The sequence below is a fragment of the Chaetura pelagica genome, unplaced genomic scaffold, assembly GCF_000747805.2.
Source record: "Chaetura pelagica isolate M959 unplaced genomic scaffold, ChaPel_1.0 scaffold630, whole genome shotgun sequence".
Classification (NCBI taxonomy): domain Eukaryota; kingdom Metazoa; phylum Chordata; class Aves; order Apodiformes; family Apodidae; genus Chaetura; species Chaetura pelagica.
This window is the reverse complement of record NW_009951855.1, coordinates 1,564,174-1,587,272: the sequence shown is the minus strand read 5'-3', so window position 1 is coordinate 1,587,272 and position 23,099 is coordinate 1,564,174. Positions and strand designations below refer to the sequence as shown.

General features: G+C 35.8%; 1 protein-coding gene across 1 annotated transcript in view; it reads left to right on the top strand.

The window, feature by feature from the left end:
• The first annotated feature begins 5,700 nt into the window (after positions 1-5,700).
• Positions 5,701-23,099, top strand: part of ERC2 (ELKS/RAB6-interacting/CAST family member 2) — a 306,680-nt gene continuing 289,281 nt past the window's right edge. The window contains exon 1 of the mRNA XM_009993503.1: positions 5,701-6,357. Coding sequence (XP_009991805.1) covers positions 5,701-6,357 — 657 coding nt within the window. The remainder of the gene's footprint in view (positions 6,358-23,099) is intronic.

The window sequence follows — 23,099 nt, the reverse complement described above, 5'->3', positions numbered from 1 at the left end:
TGGGAGACGGTGTCAAATGCTTTACTGAAATCAAGATAAACCACATCTACTGCTCTACCATCATCTATCCACCTAGTAATTTCCTCATAGAAGGCTATAAGGTTACTCAAACATGATTTACCCTTGATAAAGCCATGCTGACTGCTCCTGATGACCCCCATGTCCTTGATACGCCTAGAGATAGTCTACATTTCTGTGTGTTTTCCAACATAGTGTGATTTGATGATTTTTTTCAATAAAGTTGTTAAATCTGTTGTAGAATTATCCACATTGCATGCTGTCTAGCACCTACTTTTTAGAGAAAGCTCTAATGTGGAACTGATGAGAACTGTCCTAAGTCTTTTGGGCTTAGGAAAAGTTTGACAGACATAATGCCAGAAATTCTTGCTTGCTTTGAACTTGGTGACACTGGTTTCTTTAAATAGCTTTAAAAAGTTGATTTAATTTTTTTTGGGTGGGGTAAGGATGTGGAACCAGTGAAAAATCAGAATTTGTGGGGGTTTGTGAAGACAGTATTTCAAGGAAAGGGTGTAATTATATAAAATGTTGAAGTAATGTATTTCGAAAGTAAATTGAACAAGACAGACCTTCTCTTATAATTGTATTACAATCCTATGTTTTAAATCTCTACAAAAAAAGAATTGTAAAAAGGCAAATAAAATGCAATTTTCAGAAACCTAAGTGATGTGGATAATGTGAACCCATGGTGATGTTGTCTGCAGAGTGCAGGTGAGAGTGCAGAGTGCAGCCTTCCTTTTTCCAAGGTGTCTGCAAGAAAGTCAGTCTGAATAATTCAGGTTGTAGTAGGTAATGAAATGCAAATTAAAACAAACTAAGACTTTATTTACATAATTTTGGTCTGTGCACTGTCCTTAGCAGCTAATGAAACAGGGCAGAAATGCAGGAATAAGGCAAGCATAAGTTAGAACAGCCACTGGGAGCTATTTTAGCATGAAATAGACTATTTTTTGCTGGTTGGGATTTTCAAGGCTTATGAGAGCATGGTGGGGGAAATGTCTGCCTTCCATACCCCCTGTGAATACACTTTTAATTTTCTGAATCCTTTTATATAATTTTGTTTACAATACAAAATATTAGTCAGAATTATAATTGTTGTTTTTATGTCATCCATTATGTGCATTAAAAATAATTTTTTAAAGTAAGAAAATAATGAGACAAGTAAATAAGCATTTGTTTTATTCTTGTGCTATTAAGCTGATTTGGATTTTAAAACTCAAAATAATCCTATGGGAAAATGCATACCATAGGTCTACAGTCTGTCCCAGACCAGACTGAATTAATCTGATGGACTTTTTGTCTCAGAAGTTTTTAGAGTGTTAACCTTCATGAGTTGTATTTGAGCTTCTTTGTGCTTGATACTGCAACATCTATAGCTTTGGATTCTGATCAAGAGGAGGGTTATCTCTTTAGTTACGGGTATAGTGGTTTTTTTTGTACAGCTCTCTTATCCCCATAATATACAGGATTCTTATGTTTCCATTTCATTCCACTTATCTTTCTTTTCACCCCTTCCACTATGGAGCATAAGGGTTGTGCTTTAGTTCTGCAAAACCATCCTTGAAAAATTGGGTGACAAATTATTGTTCTCAAGTAATAATTTCAGCCCTCCTCACTCCAAATTAAAATAGCAATATAAAATCAATTTAGTTTTCAAGAGAGTGGAGCAGGCGGGATACAGATGATTCTAAGTTCATCTAGAATGGCTCTGTGTAAGCAAGTTCTATGGGATGATGGGAGAAGGGATCTCCTTTCTTTCTCTTTTACTCTAGGCGGTAGATGATCTGTGTGGCAATTGTTGAAGGCCTAAGGCTGGTAATGTTGCTTCATGCCTCCGGTTCCTGTTATGTTGAGACACACCATAAATGTCCTGAAGCTAGGAAGGCTGTATGTATAAGCATTAAAGAGTAGAAAATTGTGTAGGTGCCTTTCTTCCTTCTTCCATAAGGGCTTTTACTGTGTCTGACACTTTTCATAGCCTTAAACATGGGCTCAGGGTTTTTCCTGAAGATGTATACAGTTCCAAAAAGCACATTTTTACATGCCTTCCTTTTTCCAAGGTGTCTGCAAGAAAGTCAGTCTGAATAATTCAAGTTGTAGTAGGTAATGAAATGCAAATTAAAACAAACTAAGACTTTATTTACATAATTTTGGTCTGTGCACTGTCCTTAGCAGCTAATGAAAATAAAATAATATTTATCAGTGTTCTTCCATTTTCTATATAGAGGTCTCCATGTTGCTTTTAGTATTCTTAGGGGGAAAAATTAAAAATACTAGAACTTAAATTGTTGTGGAGGTAGTACCATTTCTTTGGTTGTTGGTCTTTTACCTCTGTTTTCACAGGTATATTCACAGGTATATGAAATTTTCACAGGTATATGAAAATTACAATGTTGAATCAGTATGCAAACATTATTACAGTAAAGGAGAAGTCTTCTGGATCAGAAGTCATGGTTTTCTTTTCCACTAGGGCTCAATAATAAGCATTGGAGTGCTAAGCATGATAAGTGTTCTCTACTTTGAAATGAGAACTGCTCAAAACTTCACAGAAGTAGATAAAAGACCACAAATAATGAACTCCAAAAGGCAAAGCAAGTATCTAGAAGAACATATCAGAGACATATATAAAAGGCTAAGTTGGATTTTAAGTGACTCATTAAGAAGCATAAAAAAACCTTATTCATCAGACTGTGGCAATGGAAAGGAAAAGAGGCATTGATATGGTATAAGGGTGTTATATACCTGTATTTTTTAAGATGAGCAAATCTGCACCAACCCCCACCACCTGGCCATGTATCAGGTCTATTGCATCTAAAAATATTTTATGGTATCCAGTTTAAATGTACATTGATAATTTATGCTAGTAATCTTAGTTTTTTCACCAGGCCAGATTTTTTTTAAGGACAGTTATCAGTTGCTTTTGCTTAGAATCTGCCCTGAGTCAGTGGAAGGAAAATGGTCTTCAGCTCTGATCTCATGTGATATCCTCTTTGAAGAAGCTACAGAACTTTTTCAGGAAATTAGAAATATGCAAGGATGGATTTATCAGAGTGCATTGTAAGTTATGTTATTTGGCCAGGGGATTCAGCCACTGGAGAATTAGGCAATTGCATTGCCCCTACTCACCATGAAAGATGGTTTTTATTGATCACTGCATTCATATTGGTAGATGACAATGGAAAAGGGGGGCAGGTTTTGATATTCTAGAGTTAAAAGTAGTCATGTTATTTGCAGTTACGTGATTCTGAAGTAGAAAAGAGTTGCTAGAATGTAATTTTTTATCTGTCTTCCCAAATAGTTAAAACCTACATTTTTCTCATTGAGGTAGGTACCCCTGCTTTGCTTTGTGTGTAGCCAAAGTGTTTTTACACGGCAAAAAGTGCCAATGTATGTAGCTGAGCTGTTTATTCATGGAAAAAAGTGGTAATGTTTTATGACAGAATTACTGATCTTGTTAATATAGCTTACGTGAAACAATGTTATTTTGGATTGTTTATTCCATTTTACCCAGGGCAATGTTTGCATTGAAACAAATGATTTTTTATTAGCCTGGGTACAGTACAAGGATTTCAGTGATTCCAGATTATCAGTATTTTTCCCCAGCTCCTGTAGTGGCATTGTCAACGCTTGAGTGCAGTGCCGTGCCTTCTGCCTCTGAATCCTGTGCCTGGGCACAGGACTCTTGTGACCTCTTGGCAAAGAGGTGAAAAATGGCAAGAATGGCCACCGTTGTATAATAGTAGTTGAAACATCACAGCTTAATTAGATACATACTGGTATTTCAAATGAGAAAAATTTTGCTTGAAACAATGCTGGCTTTTGTACTTGATAGAAACATAGCATATGCCAAGCAATTATTGGAATTCATATAAGCCATGGGGTATATATTTGTGTGGGATCTTGTTTGCTGACATAATTAGTATCCATAATGTTTTACGCTAATATTTTTGGTGAGGATTTAATATGCTAGAGCTTATTAATAAATATAACATCAAATCATCCCTCTGCCTGCCCCTGCATCAACACTTTTTTTTTTCCACAGCAAATGCAAAACAGATGTTTCAAAACACTGGGAATTAATATATCAGTAGATAATGAGGATATCTTGAGGGTATGCTTAAAGATCACTGGATTTGACTGAATCAAATTTTAGTTCTTGATGGAGCCAGGCTTTTTTCAGTAACATCCAGTGATAGGACAAAGGGCAATGGGTACAAACTGGAGCATAAGAGGTTTCATGTAAATATGAGAAAAAACTTCTTTACTGTGAGAGTGACAGAGCACTGGAACAGGCTGCCCAGAGAAGTTGTGGAGTCTCCTTCACTAGATATGTTCAAAACCCACCTGTACACATTCCTGTGTGATGTGTTCTGGGTGATCCTGCCTGGCAGGGGCGTTGGGCTAGATGATCTTTCAAGGTCCCTTCCAACCCCTAGGATTCTGTGATTCTTCCTCTAGTTACCATTGAAATAAATGGTGCTAGATCTGATTAATGACTACCAACTTAATGCTACAAATTAATCAATATGTTCAGATTTGTTTTAAAAAAAAAATCAGTGGGTCTATGTATCTAATTCTAGAGTCCTATTGTATGTTTATATTAAGGTTATGTAAAATCAATGAACTTATTTGAAACTTGGTAAATGTATGATGATGATACTGGAGAATCTGAATACACAGCATTTGTCCACATGTATTTTTTGTTAAATACATTACAAGGGTAGGTCTATTAAAATAATGTATCTATAGGAAAAACAAGTAAGAAAACAGTATTTTACAAAGCACTTCTTTTCTACACGCAATCTTTTCCTGAGAAGCTTAATAACAACAAATATTAGCAAGCTAGTATTTCATTGAACAAATCATTCTGTATTGTAAACGTTATAGTTGTTGAGAAGGAAATATTCACTCAAATTAACTTTATTATTAATATTTCTCACTGAAACTTGTTTGCACTGATTACAGCAAAGTACTAGAAACACTGTTTCCTTCATACTTTTCCTATTGAAACCCCTCTTTGTTAATCCAAACAGATGTTAACACTCTTGCTTATTTCATTGTTCTCTCTTAATTAACCTACCTGTACTAAAGAAGCTGCTGAACTGCTACTTTTATACTGTTTTTTGAAAATACAGTATCTTAGTTTGGGTAGCTCTTAGTGTCAAAACCAGCTTTTTATTTTTTATTTTTTCTTCCTTTATATAATTTCCCACAGTAAATCATTTAAGTCAGTTTACATATCAGATAAGATATTTTTGGGGCCTATAGTGTTTATTGCAACATAAAGCTTGTTAAACTACATCAAAATGTCAAGACTTTTTCTAACAAGAAAGAAATCTGCAGTGTTTTTTCTTCTGAATGAAATTAGCTTGAAAATGCAATTTTAACTACTCATTCTAAATACAAAAATGTATAGTACTTTTTAAAAGTAATTACTTTAGGAAGTGGTTTACTTTATGTTCTACTATCTAATGATTACTTGTAAACTCGCTTTCCAAGGTGAAAATGTACCTAATTTTGTAATATCTCTTTTCAGGTCTGACTTTGGAGGAACAATAGATTTTTTTGCCTACTAGAAGAATGCAGTGAAACTGCCAATATTTCTAGCTGGAATTATAAATTTAATATTCAACTTTAGTGTTACTAATTTCTTACTAAATAGTACCTCAAAGTAGAAGAAAAATGTACGGAAGTGCAAGAACAATCAGCAACTTAGAAGGAAGTCCCTCCAGGTCTCCTCGTTTGCCAAGATCTCCTCGCCTGGGCCATAGGCGAACAAGTAGTGGAGGAGGAGGAGGAACAGGTAAGACGTTATCAATGGAGAACATCCAGTCCCTTAATGCAGCCTATGCAACATCTGGACCAATGTATCTGAGTGACCATGAAGGTGTAGCTTCTACTACTTTCCCAAAGGGCACAATGACTCTTGGAAGGGCTACAAATCGAGCTGTGTATGGTGGTCGAGTCACAGCTATGGGGAGCAGTCCTAATATTGCTTCAGCTGGACTTTCGCACACAGATGTCCTTTCTTATACTGATCAGCATGGAGGTCTGACCACATCTTCACACCATCACCACCATCAGGTTCCTTCTATGCTGAGACAGGTTAGAGATAGTACCATGCTAGACCTGCAGGCTCAGCTTAAGGATCTACAGAGGGAGAATGATCTTCTCAGAAAAGAACTAGACATTAAGGACAGCAAGCTAGGCTCTTCTATGAATAGCATCAAAACTTTCTGGAGTCCTGAGCTAAAGAAAGAAAGAGTACTGAGGAAAGAAGAAGCAGCCAGAATGTCAGTTCTTAAAGAACAAATGAGAGTTTCCCATGAAGAAAATCAGGTAAGTAATTGTGAAAGTTCTTTCTGATTTGCAGCTAAGTACTTAATGTTTTGATTATGGTGCTGTATGTTGTGCTGGAACAAGATTGAGATTTACAGCAAGAATTGTGTGTCTTGGTCTGCCTGCCTCTTGCTGCTGAACAGTAGGAAAGCATATTAATAAAAATCTTAATGCAGATTATAATTTCCTTCATGCACCATTACTTCACATTATAGCTAAAGGGAATGATTGTCTATAAAACTACCCATTTTCTTATTTTTGAGTCTTTCTTTAGTGTTTTTTTTGCAGTAACTGTGTAAGTATACTCACTAACCTTTTCTGAAGAGGTAAACGAGCCACTTCTGTAAAATTATAATCAAACAACCAAAGGCGTATTTTCTATGAGCTGTATATGGACATAGGTGTCCAATTTTTTAAAGTTAAACATGTGATATTAACCCCCCATATGCAATATTCTGTAATTCTTTGTTACAGAATGAAGTTGAAGTTGTTTTCAGCAGTGTCTGGGAGACCTGGGTATTAAAAAAAGGGCATCTTGTAAACATATACTTCTAGTCACAACATAACATTCTTTTCCCAGTTACAAAAGATTATTCATCCAGACGAAAATATTTTGAAACTAGAAGGTCAGGCTTTGAGACTCGGTGCTATTTCACAAAGCTGTGCAGAACAGAGGCACAGAATAGTTTAAAAAAAAAAATAATTCTCTTACTGCTGTTTCCACACACTTTTTAGCTGCTCATCTGATTTTAAAGCTGCTCCTTTTAAGACCATCTGTTCACTTCCCCAGACAAAAACATTATCCTGTATTTCTCTCACTTCCAGATTCCCAATCTAAACTTCTTTGTTGATAGGCAACGACAACTGAAATTTTTAGTTTACATCCCAGTTTGTGATCATCAGTACTTCTCACCAAACGTTCCACCTCTTAGGTGTGTCATGAACCTAAGTATCTCTGGAACTAGCAAGCCCGATACCTGTTACTTCAGTGGAAAACTGACTGGGTCTTGATCAGGAATTTAGTACAGTGAATAATTTTATTATTTTCTTGTATGATTTGTGTATCCAGGCTAACAGTAACAGTTACTGAATATTTATTTGTAGTAGGTGCACTTAGATGCTGCTAGAACCAATATTACCAAAAACATATTTAGTGGTGATTCTGCTATTCAAAAACCTCATTGTTTAGTCATTCTAATCTTGATGATGTCACCTTAGCAGTAGGGTAGCCTTTTTTATGGAAATGCCACAGTAATACCTTATATTGGCATCTGGAATCTGAATCTGGTGTTTAGAGACTCTGTCTCCTGCCAAAGTTTTTTTTGTGTGTGTGCGCGCTTTGTTTTTTTCTAAAGCTATTTCCTCATCTTGAGGGGGAAGTAAATAGGTAATTCAGTCTAACTCCTATTAATTCATTAATGATATTTTCTTGTATGGGTTAACCTGACATAAGGACTATATTTACCCTATCTGTGTATCTAACATGAATCTTTATAATAGACTGGGTAGCCCAGTATTCCATTACTAACAAAATCGTAGAATAGACCTAGTACAGTGATATACTAGTACTCTTTATGATACAGCTACAACTTCTGTGTGCTTAATAACTCTCACTGGACTTTTCTCTGAATTAGGCCAGTTGCTTTTGGACCTATGTAAAATTCTAGTGTCCACAACCTCTTATGACAGTGAATCACACAGCTTAACATGGCATATTGTCATATGAAGAGCCACAGGTTTGTTTTTTTTTTTGTGTTTTATGTTTATGTTTTGTGTTTTATGGGGGTTTTGTGGGGTTTTTTGGTCCTTTTTTTTTTTTTTTTTTCATTAAACTTTGGCTACTTTAGCTAGGTTCTCATGTTCTTGTACTGAAATAAACATAAAATAGTTGATGTTTGGTGCTGGTCTCGGTGCCACCTGTGATTTTACAGGGCATGGTCATTGCAGCTCTCCCTCAGCATTTTTCCCAGATAGAAGAATTTTAGCATGTGTTCCTTTCATGAACTTGTGCTGCTACTTTGATTCTTTTCTGAATCTTTTTTCAGACCTATTGCATCTTTTTGAGGTATCATTATTTTCATAATACAGGTGTAAAATGGGTTATGCATGGATGTTATAGTTTTTGTCCTTTCATTCTGTATGTCTCTTCTAACAATTCCCAACACAATTTTTTTTTTTTCTTTCTAAATATGAATTAATTTTTTTAACTGCTACTGGGTACTGAGCTAATATTTTAATAGAAATACTTATCACAACTGGAGAATCTCCCAGTGGTTGTAATAATTTTGAAGGTGAGATTATTTTCACTAGTGTCAATCTCATCTGCCAGCTCTTACCTAGTTGCTTATTCATTATAAATCTTTCTTTCCATTTTGCTTTTGTTTCTACTGCCCTGAATAACCTAATAGCATGAGGAAAATCAGTCATCTTATTGTTCATCTTGTTCTCTGAATCACTTAGGAAAAAGCCCAGCCACAGGTTCCAGCAAATTTCCACCAGGGCTTTCTGTTTTATGACTTGACCATGTGTTTCTGCTATTTCCTCTCTTGTAATCAAATATTTATGTATGGAAGGACCATCCCTTTTTTCTAATTGCTGCTCAGTTTTCTTGTAAGCATTTGGAGAGGAGTCTTTCTGAAGGAATGGCTTTGGCAGTCCACACTGATTGTGTCAGCTATTTTGTCAGTTTTACCTCGCCACATGGTATTGATTCTTTCAAACAACTAACTTAATTGAAATTATTAAGAAAACCCTGTGATTTAAAAAAAAAAAAATAATTATGCCATCACATCTATACTAAAAAGTGATAGATCCATCCTTGTGCAGCTGAGGGTTTCTGGCTTATGAAACTTCCTTTCTTTAAGACAGACCTTTTGTACTGAAATGCTAAAAACTGTTTTCATATTGGCCATGTGTGATGAAATTAAACCTGAATGGGATCTTTAGTCTCATGGCCAACTCTGGGAACTCCCAAGAGCCTGGAAAAGGCCAAATCTACCTGCCTGCCTGCCAAAAAACCCCCCCAACAAATTATGAATTTGATATTTTTGTTGCATTTTCTGGAAAAATATCGTAAGAACAAAAAAAAAAATTATAAACTGAATTAATACAGGAATGTAGGGGAAAATTATAACACACAATATGGGTTTTTCAAGAATCGCATCAAACATCTTGCTTTTCTTGGATTACAGGAAAAAGTATTGACGTTAGAAAAACTGTTTATGGTGTCTTAGAAGGTTTTAATTAGCAAGCTAATGGTGGGACGTATGCAAGATGAAATTGCCTCTCGGATAACAAGACGATGTCAAAGTGTAATTATTAATGTATTATGATGAAACTGGAAAGATGTCTAGTAGGATCTGGTAGGGATGTGTTGTGTTTGAGGCTTTCATCAGTGTTCAGAATGATGAATACATATCACACACCCAGCTGGGAAGGGTTAAAAACATGCTGGAAAATAAGATTATAAATGAAAACTAATTTTGCAAATTGAAGAAGTAGTCTGAAAAAGTAGTATGTATTTCAAAAGAATTGAACATTTTGAAAACAGAACAAGACCCATGAAGAAATTTGCGGACAGTAACTTGGACATTCCCTATCTTCTTTTGAGAATGATATTACTTTTGAAAATATAAGCTTGGAGCACCTGTTCTTTGATATTTTAACCTAGAGTTAGTTGTCTTTCTGTTCTTGTTCTTTGTGACATATTTTCTCACAACACAATTAGTATTATTCTATATATGAGTTGATTAAATACAAAGGCAAGAAGTACTCTAAATCTTCTGAACTCTTTAAAGTAGTTCTTAATCTTGGAATTATCCATTTACAATCATCCATTTCTATCCCCTGGGTAGGTTTTCTCTCTAGCTTGAATGTGTTATATAAAAGAGTTAATGTAGAGGGTTTCAAAGCAGAGCAGAAGGTTATGAGGTGGAAGGAACTGTGAGGACACACGAAATGATTCAGCAGTATTCATTCCCAGAATTGTTGCCTATCAAAAAATGGGGGACAGTCAGTTTATCCATTTGGATTAACTGGTTCTAAGACAACATATTAATGTTTATCAGTTGATATGCTGCTTTTATCACACTGCAATAAATTAATTAGATTTACTGTGTCATTTAAAAAAAATAAACTGTAAACTCAGCTGCACAAAATACTGTGCCTTTTCCCTACTGATAAATGTCATTACTGAATACTACTTAATATAAAACGAATGACTATGTGCAATGAAGAGTGGTTCTTTTTCATTCATGATATGGTTACATGTTGTTGCTGGATACAAATGGTGAGTTTGATCCTTTCTTTTCTATTCTTACAGAAAACGAGGTGACTTTAATTTGCTTAATATGTTCTTTGAAAACATATTATAAATTTTGATCTTCTTTTGAAGTTTATTTCCTGTCCTGATACTGTAGGAGCTTGCTTCTAATTAATGAGATGAGGAGAGAAGGTAAAAAGGATAGTGAACAGTTCCTCTGAGAGGCTTATGTTTTTGAATACAAAATATTCCTTGAAATAATTTTTGTGTATCTGTAGCAATATGAGTAACTCACAGATGCTGCAATCAACAGAACAGAGCTGATAAAATAACCAGGAGATAAGAGTGTATGTATTTCTGAAGTCGGTGTTTGTGAGAGTAGTTACTCAATGTTATTTCACATGCTATATACTTTGATTCATGATAAGTACCTCAATAGAACAGTAAAACAAAATACACTAAGAAATATTCTTAAATGATATTGTCCTTCTTGGTAATAAACTGTATTTCCAGTAAAACCTTGGTCAAACTAATATATACGTTCTTATAAAAAACAAACCACAACAAAACCAAAAAAAACCCCAACCCAAATATACCATAAGCTTATTTTGCTTTCTGATGTTTTGCACATAACTAAAATTAAACTGTTTTAATCATCTTTCTTACTTGTAAAAGAAGAGACAGAAAAGCAAGAGCTATAATTTAATTTGCTGTGACTTTACTAATTTACCTCAGGACCAGTCAGTGGAGTGAAAAATAAATTGAAAGTTGTGTGTATATATATATATGTGTAAGCTATACATACTTGGCAAATATGTATTAATATAGTCCTATAGTAATGATAATGTATCATTGAAACATATTATTTTAATGTTATTATTAATTAATTTCAAAAGAAGCTTGCCACTACTTAACTTTACCCAAAGGTTTCCTTGAGTGGGATCACCCTGTCTGCTTCCAAATGAGACAGTCCATTGTTTAGACCCTGCTGGCATCCTCTAAATACAAGTCAAAGGAAATTGAACATCTGTTATCTCCTCACTCTGTCTACTTCTGTGACTATTCATCTTCTTTTGAGATATTTTATTTATGCCCATTGAAATTCTGGAGGTTTGGTCCTAGTGGAATATGCAGGGAGTGGCCAGCAATTGGGTCTTCAGCTTGAGTTCCCAGGTAGACAGTTTCTTAATAACCATCAAAGCATACACTTGATTACTGATTGGAAAGGTGGTCCCCATTGTTACTAAATACTAGAGGTAGTCAGGGGAGTTTTTCTGTGTATAAATACCTCTAAGCATGTCTCATTGTCTCTGTGTAAATGTGTGCAACAACACAAATTTTGAAGCTTACTGTGAATATTTTTGAAGTACAAGGTTACACACAAAAGGTAAGGTTAGTAACTTGAGAATGGAAATGTTCTGTTCATGTTTTCCTGTTTCCTGAGGTATGCTGTCACATTGATAAACTAATTAAATAAGAATAAGAATTAAAATTACCATTTTATTCCTACATATCTCTTTGCAAAAAAAAAAAAATAAAAATTAAGTATTTTCAACTCATTTGTAATAGTATTTACAACCAGTGAAAATCTCTTTAAAAGGTATTTTAAAGCTAGTAGGTTTAGCACATTCATTCACTTTATTTTCTGTTTTTCACTGTACTGTCGTTTCTGTTTTCTTTAGCTTTTTTTTAATACTTCTCTCTTAAGAGCTGCATGCATACTTGTTCATTTTAACTTCATTTTGGATGTTTTCACTGTTTTCTTAAGTTAAATTGGAAATCTAGGTAAGTGCAAAATATTTATTTTTTAAATGAGATGTGTTCAGGCATTTAAATGTGGGGAATAGATTAATGTTCAATATAGACTAAAACTTAATTATCTGAAAATGAAAGTATAATGAAGCAGAAGTGTTAATAATGAGTCTCAATGTTCTTTGTAAGCAAGCATAAACGAGACCAGTCATGTTTTTAAGGACAGGGAGATTGACTGTGTAGTAGAAACAGCATTCTAATAAAAGGTGTTTAGAACTGTGTAACACTATATGGCCTAGAATTGTGACCTCTTCAGCTTTAAACATATTCATATTCTTAGCTAATATTTGATGATACATGCCTAGGTAATACTATAAAGAGTGCTGCTGCTTCTGGTGTGGCTTTTTGTCCTGTAATGGTGATCATTTGTTGCATAAAATGAAGTATTATAAGAGGAGTTCTTTGAAAGGCTTTGTGTTTGTTAGTTGATACTTCAGCTGAATTTAGCATTTTCATCCTTTTTTGTTTAATTTCACTTGTAACTTCAGATGGACACTGCATTGTGTGTTCCCTGTTCTAGTGTTCTTTGACGAACACTTCTGATTAAGAGTCATAATTGTGTTGCTGTGTAAATAAAACCCTTTGTACAGAAGCCAGGATTCTGACAGGGTCTCAGGGATGATAACTTCAAAAATTTTAGATCTAGCAGGAGACAGACTGGGATAAAATTACCTTTGTTATCCTTTCTTTAGGCTTGCAGTACTGCTTGAAGGTATTCCTTCAGTACATGCTGAAGCCACACCTCAAACTAGGCAGCTGCTGCTTTTTTGCTGCATCCTGCCTTAAATTAGGGATGAGTCCAGAGTAGACATTCTAGTGGGGTACTTTATGCTGTCAGAATGGCATAAAGGAAACTGGGAGAGAGAACTCTTGTATATAAACCATTGAGTTTTGTTAGAATTGGGAGGTATTGGATACATCATATTAATAGTAAACTATTAATGCAGGAATTTATTTGGAAAGCAAGACTTAAAACGCATAAAGTCTCCTGAAGAAGTTACCTAAACTTTTACTCTCAGGAATGATACAGTTTATGACAGAAATCATAGATAGTACATTGACTGTTATCCTCGGTGAATTTCTTTCCAATGTTTGCAATAGAATCTGCAGTTAGTAATTTAAAAAAACCAAAACCAACAAAACTTTGATTTCTTTTGGCTTCTGCAAATTGGTTTCCTTCCTGCCTTTTAGCTTTGATGTGACCTTACAGTTAATTTGAAAATAATGCTGGAAATTACTCTTAAGATTTTTCCATCATCTGAAGTGGAGGGGAGAAAGGGCAGGAAGTACTGAGAGAGAGAAAGTCATTCCTTTCTCACTATAAATTTTTTTAGTCTGTACTGTTTCAGGCATTTTCCCTCACTTTGGCCCTTTCATCTTGACTTTTCTTAGAGTTGTCCCTAATCCATCTACTGGGCAGTCAATAATGCCATATTCTATTAGCCTGCAATAGGGAACTCCATCCTCTAGGCTGTTTCTGAAAAACAACCCTGCTGGCTGTGCTGCAAAGCATTATTTTATTTTATATATGTATATAATATAAACTTACTTGACACTTCCTAACCTTTATGTTATTTTTCTGAATTTGTAAGATTAATTTCAGATTATTGTTACAGGATTGGGGGAATGTTATGATGGTGACTTAATTTGTTGTCATCTGATTCAATTTTGTTCTGAATTTTTGTGTGTCTGAGAGTTTCAGTTTGTTAATGTCATGCAGGGTCACATTCCAACTTTACCTGTTTTTTGCTCTGTCCAAGGTGTCTAGCATTCCTGACTATAGAGCTGTGTTTCCCTAGTGCCAGAGAGTCAGTTGTAGAAGTTGCCACTTGCAAGACATGATTTGCTACTTGAGTTTATTGCTAGATTATGTCAGTTGACTTAGAAAAGAAACTAGCATTCAGAAGCCCTTGGTATATTTTATGGAGGAAGCCTTTAGATTGGATTGCCTGCAGCAGGAGCAAATAGCTCTTTTTGAATTTAGTGATTTTAGAATATTTGGACTGTGGGATGTAGAAAATGCTATAAACTTTTTGAGTTTCCTGAGGCATCTGCCACAACATAGTTATTGCTTCTGCTCTTGGTGTTTGAAGATGATATGCAAAGCTAACAAATGACATGTTAAAAGAAGGCGGTAGATTTCATGTGTAGCACTTTTCACACCCTGAAGGGAAAGAAATAAATTATGGTTTTGCCAAAGGTAAAATCCTGAAGCAAATAAATGTAAATATTTCAGAAAACACTGAGGTCTTTTAAGGTAATCTCTATTCCAGTTCCGTCTATAATTAAATGAGAGTTTGAGATCTCCACCACATTACATTTCTGTAGAAGAAAAGTAAAGGTCAGCAGAAACTAGAGAAAAAGAATAACCAGTATTGGGCTGCAGCTTCAGAGGAGAAGCAAGCCTGGAAACAAGGTCTGCGTTTTGCACAGACTGAATTTAACTCTGTTCACCACAACTCTTTGGGCCCCACCATCCAGCCCGTACTGCCATCAAAATTATGATACTCCACTGGAATGATGAGGTAGTATTCTGGAAATCTGAAATTCTTTCTGCAAAATCTGTGTTCAGAAAGACATCGTGTTACGTGCTATATAAGTTTTGCTAGGAAGTTTTTAATACTTGAGAGTTTTGGCATAATTTTTAATCATTGGTGTAGAACAACTGCTTAGAAGGCCATCACATTCTTGTGGATAAAATCTATTTTGATTAAATTTTTTAGTTAATTATGTTTATTCTTCTATACTGCTTATACTTAAAACTCTCATATTCATACTTTGGTTGAAATGTAGAAATGAATGTGTTGCATAATGGCATAGCTGTGTATGAATAATCTAGTACTTTCCTTACACTAGAGAGAGACTTTTGTCTTCAGATTCCCTAGTGGAGTTAAGGAAGGGATGAGGGAATTACAGAGTAGAAAGCAGAAATGTTGCTTAAGCAACCAAAAGCAGGCATTCTTCATCCTGTTCAGGCAGTTCTTCCCCTGAAGAGGGAGAGCTGTCAGAATGAGAACTTGAACACTTAGACAAGAATACTCATGATAGGCTGTTCCACCTGAATACACTGTGTTACACTGACTTCAGACAGCAAAATGAACAAGCAATGCCAGTGTTACAAATTTCAAGAACAAATATTTCTAAACAATACTTCAGAGAAGAGCTTGTTTTTAAATAAGTGGATAGGTATAAGCAAAAATATTAATTGAAGCCACCAGTAGTAAAGATTTTACTTTCAGTAAGCAGGGCATTGTCTTTTTCACAACTCAGATCTCATGGTTTTTTGCTGTGTACAGAAGTGGTGCCACCAATGGCTAAGCATAGAATAGAGTATCAGAAAGAAGATTTTGCAAATTTGCAAGAAAATAGAATTTTCTTTAGGAATATATTTTTCCTTACTGTTTTTAACATGACAGTCTTTTTTTCGTGTCACAGTCATCTCAGAAGAAAGTGGTAACTTGATTCAGTTGGAAGCTGTTGGAAAACCTACGGTTCTGAGATATTTTTAGGTGTTCTTTTCCTGTACGTGTCCAGATGACTAAATTTGTTTCCAAATGCATGAGGGAGAATCTGTTCTTTATTTGATGCACTAAGTTTTTGGAATAATGTGGGGTAAAATATATCAAAGACTTGGTCCTGTATTTATTAAGTGCTTTTTTTTTTTTTTTTTTAAGTAAATGTCCTGGGTTATTGTCACCGTTTGACTCAGGTCCGACAACAATGCTCTTGATCCCCTCCCCCTCCCACCCAGGTAAGGAAGGAGAGAGAGAAAAAGAGAGAGACTTGGCTGGATTGAAAACTAAACTACGCAGCTTTAATTAAAACACTAATGAATCATACAAGAAAATATATACAATTATATACAGATATATTCAGGTATGGGCAAAAAAACCCTCTCACCTCCCCCCCACCCCAACAACTCCCACAGCACTTTCCTGAACTGGGAAGAGTCCTGAGGAATCCCGGAGCTGCTGCTGGAGAAAGCAGAGAGTTATGGGGGTCACGAGAGATCAAGCCTGAGGATCAACGGTGGTGGATGAACAGAGTCCTCCCTGGACTCCGGCCATGGACGGAAGAGAAGGGGAGAAGAAGAAGGAAGGAAGTTGTCTTCTGTGATCTCTGACCTTCCTTTGAGCTTACGTAGATATATGGAATGGAATATCTTTGGCCAATTTTGCTGTCCGTCTAACTCAGCCTCCTACGGGGGGGTCACAGATCTCCCCATAGTGTCTGAGCCGGCAGAGTGCAGGTGCAGCCTTGATGCCTCAGTAGTTAGAAAAACATTCCACTGTCTTATCAGCCTAGCAGAACACACTGTTGCTAGTTACAAGAAAGCTTACTGAAGGAAAAAAAAAATCAGTAAAAAGAAAAATTGGCTTTATCCTGGCTCAAACCAGGACAGTCTGTAGCAAATTGCACAATTTCACTTGTTGAGCCTGGTAATTAGTGACAATATCCCAGTAATTTGCAAAGGGGACAGGAGGTTGCCCACCGGGGGGACAACCCTGCCAGTGCCACCACCTCTCTCCTCACGTGGGCTTGGACCAAGGTGGGCACCACGGGGCCACCAGCCCAGCTCCCTCTCCCCCCCCCCCCACCCCAACAACTCCCACAGCACTTTCCTGAACTGGGAAGAGTCCTGAGGAATCCCGGAGCTGCTGCTGGAGAAAGCAGAGAGTTATGGGGGTCACGAGAGATCAAGCCTGAGGATCAACGGTGGTGGATGAACAGAGTCCTCCCTGGACTCCGGCCATGGACGGAAGAGAAGGGGAGAAGAAGAAGGAAGGAAGTTGTCTTCTGTGATCTCTGACCTTCCTTTGAGCTTACGTAGATATATGGAATGGAATATCTTTGGCCAATTTTGCTGTCCGTCTAACTCAGCCTCCTACGGGGGGGTCACAGATCTCCCCATAGCGTCTGAGCTGGCAGAGTGAAGGTGCAGCCTTGAAGCCTCAGTAGTTAGGAAAACATTCCAGTGTCTTATCGGCCTAGCAGAACACACTGTTGCTAGTTACAAGAAAGCTTACTGAAGGAAAAAAAATCAGTAAAAAGAAAAATTGGCTTCATCCTGGCTCAAACCAGGACAGTTATTAATATTTTAAAGCTGACAGTTGAGAAGTAATTTAAAAATAAGGAAGCATCTTTTCCTTACATCAGATTAATTTCCACTTTTATTATTATTATTCTCTATAAGTGTTTTCCTCTCTGCCTTGCCCCCTGCCCCCCCAGTTGTCTTTCTCTTCCTTTGCTGCATATATCTACCAGCTTTTGAGAATGGCATTCCTTTTATTCTTTTCATGGTTACTTTTTCTTTGCTTCTGTGGCTGCCTGATAGTGGAAACTTTGTAAAGCTCAGCATTGTATATGTATATCTATGTGTGGTTTTGAAAGAAGACCCATAGTATGTAGAATTTCCATCTTTACATCCTGATGAATTTTTACTCTTAATAACTTTCAAGGTATTCTTTTACCTTTTGAATATCCATTAGGAATAGGTGATTCAGCTTGTAGAGTTTTGTTTAGAGAATGTTTCACTGAAGTTTCACTTACTTCAAATTTTACTGCTTGTGGGTGGTGACACTATAGCCTCTCTATTTTAAAATCCCAACATGAAAATTTATCTGCTTTGTCAAATGTTTGTGGTTTAATGTCTTCTGGCCTTTGCTATTTCATTCTTTTTCTGTAGGATTTTGGATCTTAATGGGAAGGGTGACAGAGTGGCATAGTCTCTTTAGTTTTGTGCCAACCAGCAATCTTGCACATTCTTCTACTTATGCTTTTCCCAATAGTTTTAATTAGAATTTGTATGTCTGCAGGATGTGCTACATTAAGGATAAAATACTTGGTTTTTTTCCTCTGGGTTAATTTTCAGCTGGATCACTTCCCTGAGTGCTCACATCTAGTCATGTGCTGGTGCAAAGCAGTTAGAGTGCTGGATGGCTCAGAACAGGAGATGAAGGTGGAATCTCAAATTCTGGCAGCAGCTCAAATTCTGTGCTGAGCCTCTGTGCTACAGAGGCTTGGCTGCCTTTGGCACTTTAGAAATTTCTTGAAAGAAAGCTTGAATATCTGTACTACACCACAGACATACATCAGTGAGTACAGAGAATAATATTTAGACATCTTTATGTATTTTGGACTTGCATACTAGCTTCATGAGAAAATGAAGTGAATCAGTGAATACTGATTCTTGTGACTGCAGTGTACAGCAGTATTTGCCATTGAATTACATTCTCTTGGACAGATTTGTAATACCTTTTAGTTCTGATATAGTTTTTGGTGTTTGCTCTGAACAATTTGTTTTTAAAAGTCCATGTTTTTTTATTATTCTATCTTGATATAACCTGATACAATCTTTCAGATTTGAAGTTTTATTTTCCTCATTTTTTTTTCTGGAACTAAGTAATCTGTTTTTAAATTATTATCTTAACAGTTAACAGATGAGGATGTCTAAAATTTGCAGAAAAACACGCAGTTTTTAATGCAAAAAAATATAGGAAATGTATTTGGTTATGAAGTAGGCATCCTCTTCCTCTCATTTTATTGCTTAGCTCATTTTTACCAGATAGTAGAGAATTCTGGAAAACATGTAACAAGGTTTGCTGTTGGTTTTTATTCAGCTTGCAAAAGGCTAGTAGGAGGATTGCGTGTGATCACGATGAGTGAGTCAGTGTGTATGAACTCCTTATTTACACATTTTACACATTCACTCTTATCCTTTTCTGTCTTGCTGTTCAGCTGTGACTAGGCATTTTCTTGGACTCAAATCGAAAGTTTGCAGTGTCTTGAGGCAGGAATTCTGTACTCTGGAGCGTGGCTACTGATTTTTCCTAGACTGGCAAGGTTAGGCATTTAAATGCCAAGAGTGTTCCCTTTTCATTGATGCTTTGAGTAGTGTGGTCTTTAAAAGCAATGTTTTGTTGTGTTTCACTGTGCAGAAGAAAAACTGTACCAGACATCAGTCACATCTGAAAGGATAAAAAGCTTAGGTGTGAGGAGCCATGAAAAAAGGTGAAGTTTCAAGTTTCCCAGGCAGTTTTCCTTACCTTTTCCCACATAACTGTACTCCATGAGTAAGCATGTGGAGTGCTGTACTGCAGGATCAGTTTAGCTGAAACAAGCAATCGTTTGGCAACATGTATGTGGACCAAATGGAGGACTTCAGCTATATTTAAGCCATTATCATGAGCATAAAAATTGGTGAACTTGTGTTCAGCTTTATCAGTGGTCCTTCTCTTTTCCTGTTGGCTTGCTGTTGTCTAACCAAAATGGGCTTACATTGCATTGTTTACAATTCAGAAACAGAAACATCCCTTTTCTGGCAATCTGAAGCAAGTCCTCTGAGTCACATTGAATTTACCTTCCTTAAATTAATATCATCAAGTAGATGATATCTGTTCAAGTTGTTTAACTTGCTGCTTATAGCATGAATTCTAAGATATACACTGATTATTCACTTTTTTTGGCAGGCTAAAAGCTGTAGATGGAAGAAAGGAGACTTTAAGCTCTGAAAAATTTCAAACAGTTTTAATTAAAGAAAAAAAGTAACAAAGTCTCCTGTACAGCAGCTAAAGAAGTTCATGCTCTGTTGTGCAGCTGGAAATACTCACTGAATAAGCAGTTTTACTCTTTTTACCCTGTTGGGTCTAGTGTAAATCTTGGTGTTCACAAGCCCTATTGTCAAAGATTTCATAGCTTCTAAGCATATGAATTTCATTCCACTGTTGCTTTCCAGCATGGATCTCTGCCATCAAATCACTTCCTTTGCCTTCATCAATCACAAAGAAGTATTTTTATACCTTAGTGTCTGAGGCTTTGATTTTTCTAGTGTGAAATACCACATTGGCTTTGCATCGGCTTGAAGTATGGTTCCTGCTATTTTTGTTGCTTGTTGCATGGATACATACTGTGCTATAAGGATTTCATGATTAAATATCAGCAAAGCTGAACCCAAATCTGACCTTTAAGACTAGAAAAAACTTGACTAAATAAACATTCCTATTAATCTTTTTAAATACAGGATAATATCAGTAAAGTTCAAATTTTAACTCTCAATATTGGCAAAATAGAAACCAGGAAGCTTCATATTAGTAGAACACAAGCACAGTGATTGTGCCCAAAGGAGTACAAGAAATACTTTTCTTGACATATGTGATCCCTTACTGTTGAATTTCCTTTTTTCCTTTTTTTGTAACTGAAGAGATGCACTTTCAGGCCTCCCTCCCGCAGTGTTTGTCAGTTCTAGTTCCTAACTGTACACTTTGGATTTTTTTATTTTTATTTTTATTTTTTTATTTTTTTAAATGGCAAAACTGGCAATTCAGAACCAATATTAATTAAGGAAAGGTGGCAGCCAGTGATGCCATCTAGTAGGGGAAAAATGGAGATTGAGAGAGAATCCCACCATTTTCCTCAAAGTGAGTGGGATGCACACAGGGAAGTTTAGAATAGGTAAGGAAGTCTGGTTATTATCTAAGGGTCTGGACTTAAATATTCCCTATTTGGCATCAGAGCTATAGTCTAAATATTTATTTCAACCTAGATATTATTTGACCTTCTTTTCATCTTCTGGCTAGACTATGGGTGCATTGATGCACACTGAGCTAGATAAACTGTGTCTGCCAGTTTCCCAAGTTATTGTGTAAATCTAATTAACCAGGTGGACTTAGAAAAGCTATGGATCTGCTTTTGGTTGGGGACTGTCCCTTTCCTTCTGAGCAAGGAGTACAGAAAAGAAAAACAGTGAGTTTTCCTGCAACCTCAAAAGATTATTTCGATTTTATTTAATTTTAAGATGGTTATTAGTTAAAATTAATGTCAATTGAGTAGATTGTTCTCATTTCAGAACTTTCGACCAATAAGTTTCTTATAACTGAGGGTGACAAACCGAGACCTGAAAGGGAAATTGCAGTAAAAAGATAAAGAAAATTACCTTGCAAAAATTTGATGCAACGGAGGAATATTTTAAAAAATGTCTACTAAGTGGAGCACCAAGAAAATTTACATTTAAGAGTGCATAATGCATAACTAGTAAGAACTAATACCTGGAAAATGCAATATTAATCACTACTTTAATCCTCAATGACTTTTATAATTATCAGACCTGTCTTTTCATAGACTAGCTGAAGAAGCAATGAATTTAAAGTATTTAAAACTCTTAAAAGACAGATTAGTGTTTAGGCTGCAGTTCAAACAGACAGTTCCATGCTGTCCCTACTGTTTAGCTATATCAAAAGCCATGCATTTTGAGAAAAGTTTTATTGTCTTTGATTCTTTGCTTTTAGGACATTGTTAATTGTCCACTATTTTAGCTTGGCATTGCCTGTATTTAAAAAAAAGAGTTTATGCTTTTAGTTATTTAAGCCTCCAAATGTTCAGTGGCACAGATAGTGTAGCCTTAATTCCTTGGCAACTGTTAATACTTGATCTGCAGTTGCATCTTGGTACATGTTATAACCTGACCATGTTCAAGTTATCTTGGCTTTCTTCTGACCACACCTTGTACCTGATTTTTATATAGAACATGAATAAAATATACTTCAATGTAATACTGAAAACCCCTGAGCTTGCTTCACTTTTTTTAAACAACTTTGAATGTACAGACAGTATTTTCTATCTCCTAAATGAAATGTTATCTGTAAAATATATCTTATCTGTAGGATATGTGATAAAAGCCAACATTTACAAAAGACTATAGGGTAGCAAAATAACTCATACTCTAATTTTTAGGTACCCAGCACTTTTCTGTGTTTTTTATTTATTCATGTGTGTAGAATCCATAACCAATAGCTGTTAAGAGACCAGGAATTCCCTTCTTGTTGTCAGCAGAACAGCTCTGCAATAGATTAGTCATAGTTCCTTTTATTCTGTTATTTTTGGTTCTATGAAATTTTCATTATTGTTTGTACAGTGGCAAAGCTCTACTGCTTTTCCCCTAATAACTTTTATATATCTCCAGTTTCCCTTTAAGGGCTTTATTAATTAATAACTTGATAATATTACGGGAATGTTTTCCCAATATCTTAACAGAATTGTGTCTCTACCAGCAATATAAAAAGTATACCCCTTCTCAATTTTTATGGAACATCCTATTACACTGTACAGGTCAGATTTGCCTGGGTAGTAGGGGTCATTTTTGACCATATGGCTATAATTAGAAGCTGTGGCAAAGAATGCCTTGCATTATTTTCCTTTTTCCACATGTCTACAATAAGGACCTTATTTAGTAAGCATTTTCAACACAGGAAAGGATACAATTTAAAATATATAGTAGAAATATCAATTTATGGTTGCCACTTATTCTAGTGGAAATTAATAAAGCAAGTAAAATTGGAAACTTCTCCCATAAATGAGCTACTGTTACCCTTTGGCTTTCTCTTCAGACACTGAAACATAACAATTAAAAAATGGTGGCAACAATAGAGACCATCTGTTGATATTTTTAATATGCTGATAGGGAAGGAAACTTTTACTTTTCAATCTTTATCACATAAAGGCTATTTATGTTAGACCAACTTTTTAGTTATGCCTGAGCATAACTAGCTTTCTCCTTGATAATAGAATTCCATCAATATGAATAAATAAAAACACAAAAGGTCTGGAATAGCTGCTGGTTTAGCATATTGGATGCCTTTCCAAATCCCATCCAGCATATCTATTCCTCTATGAT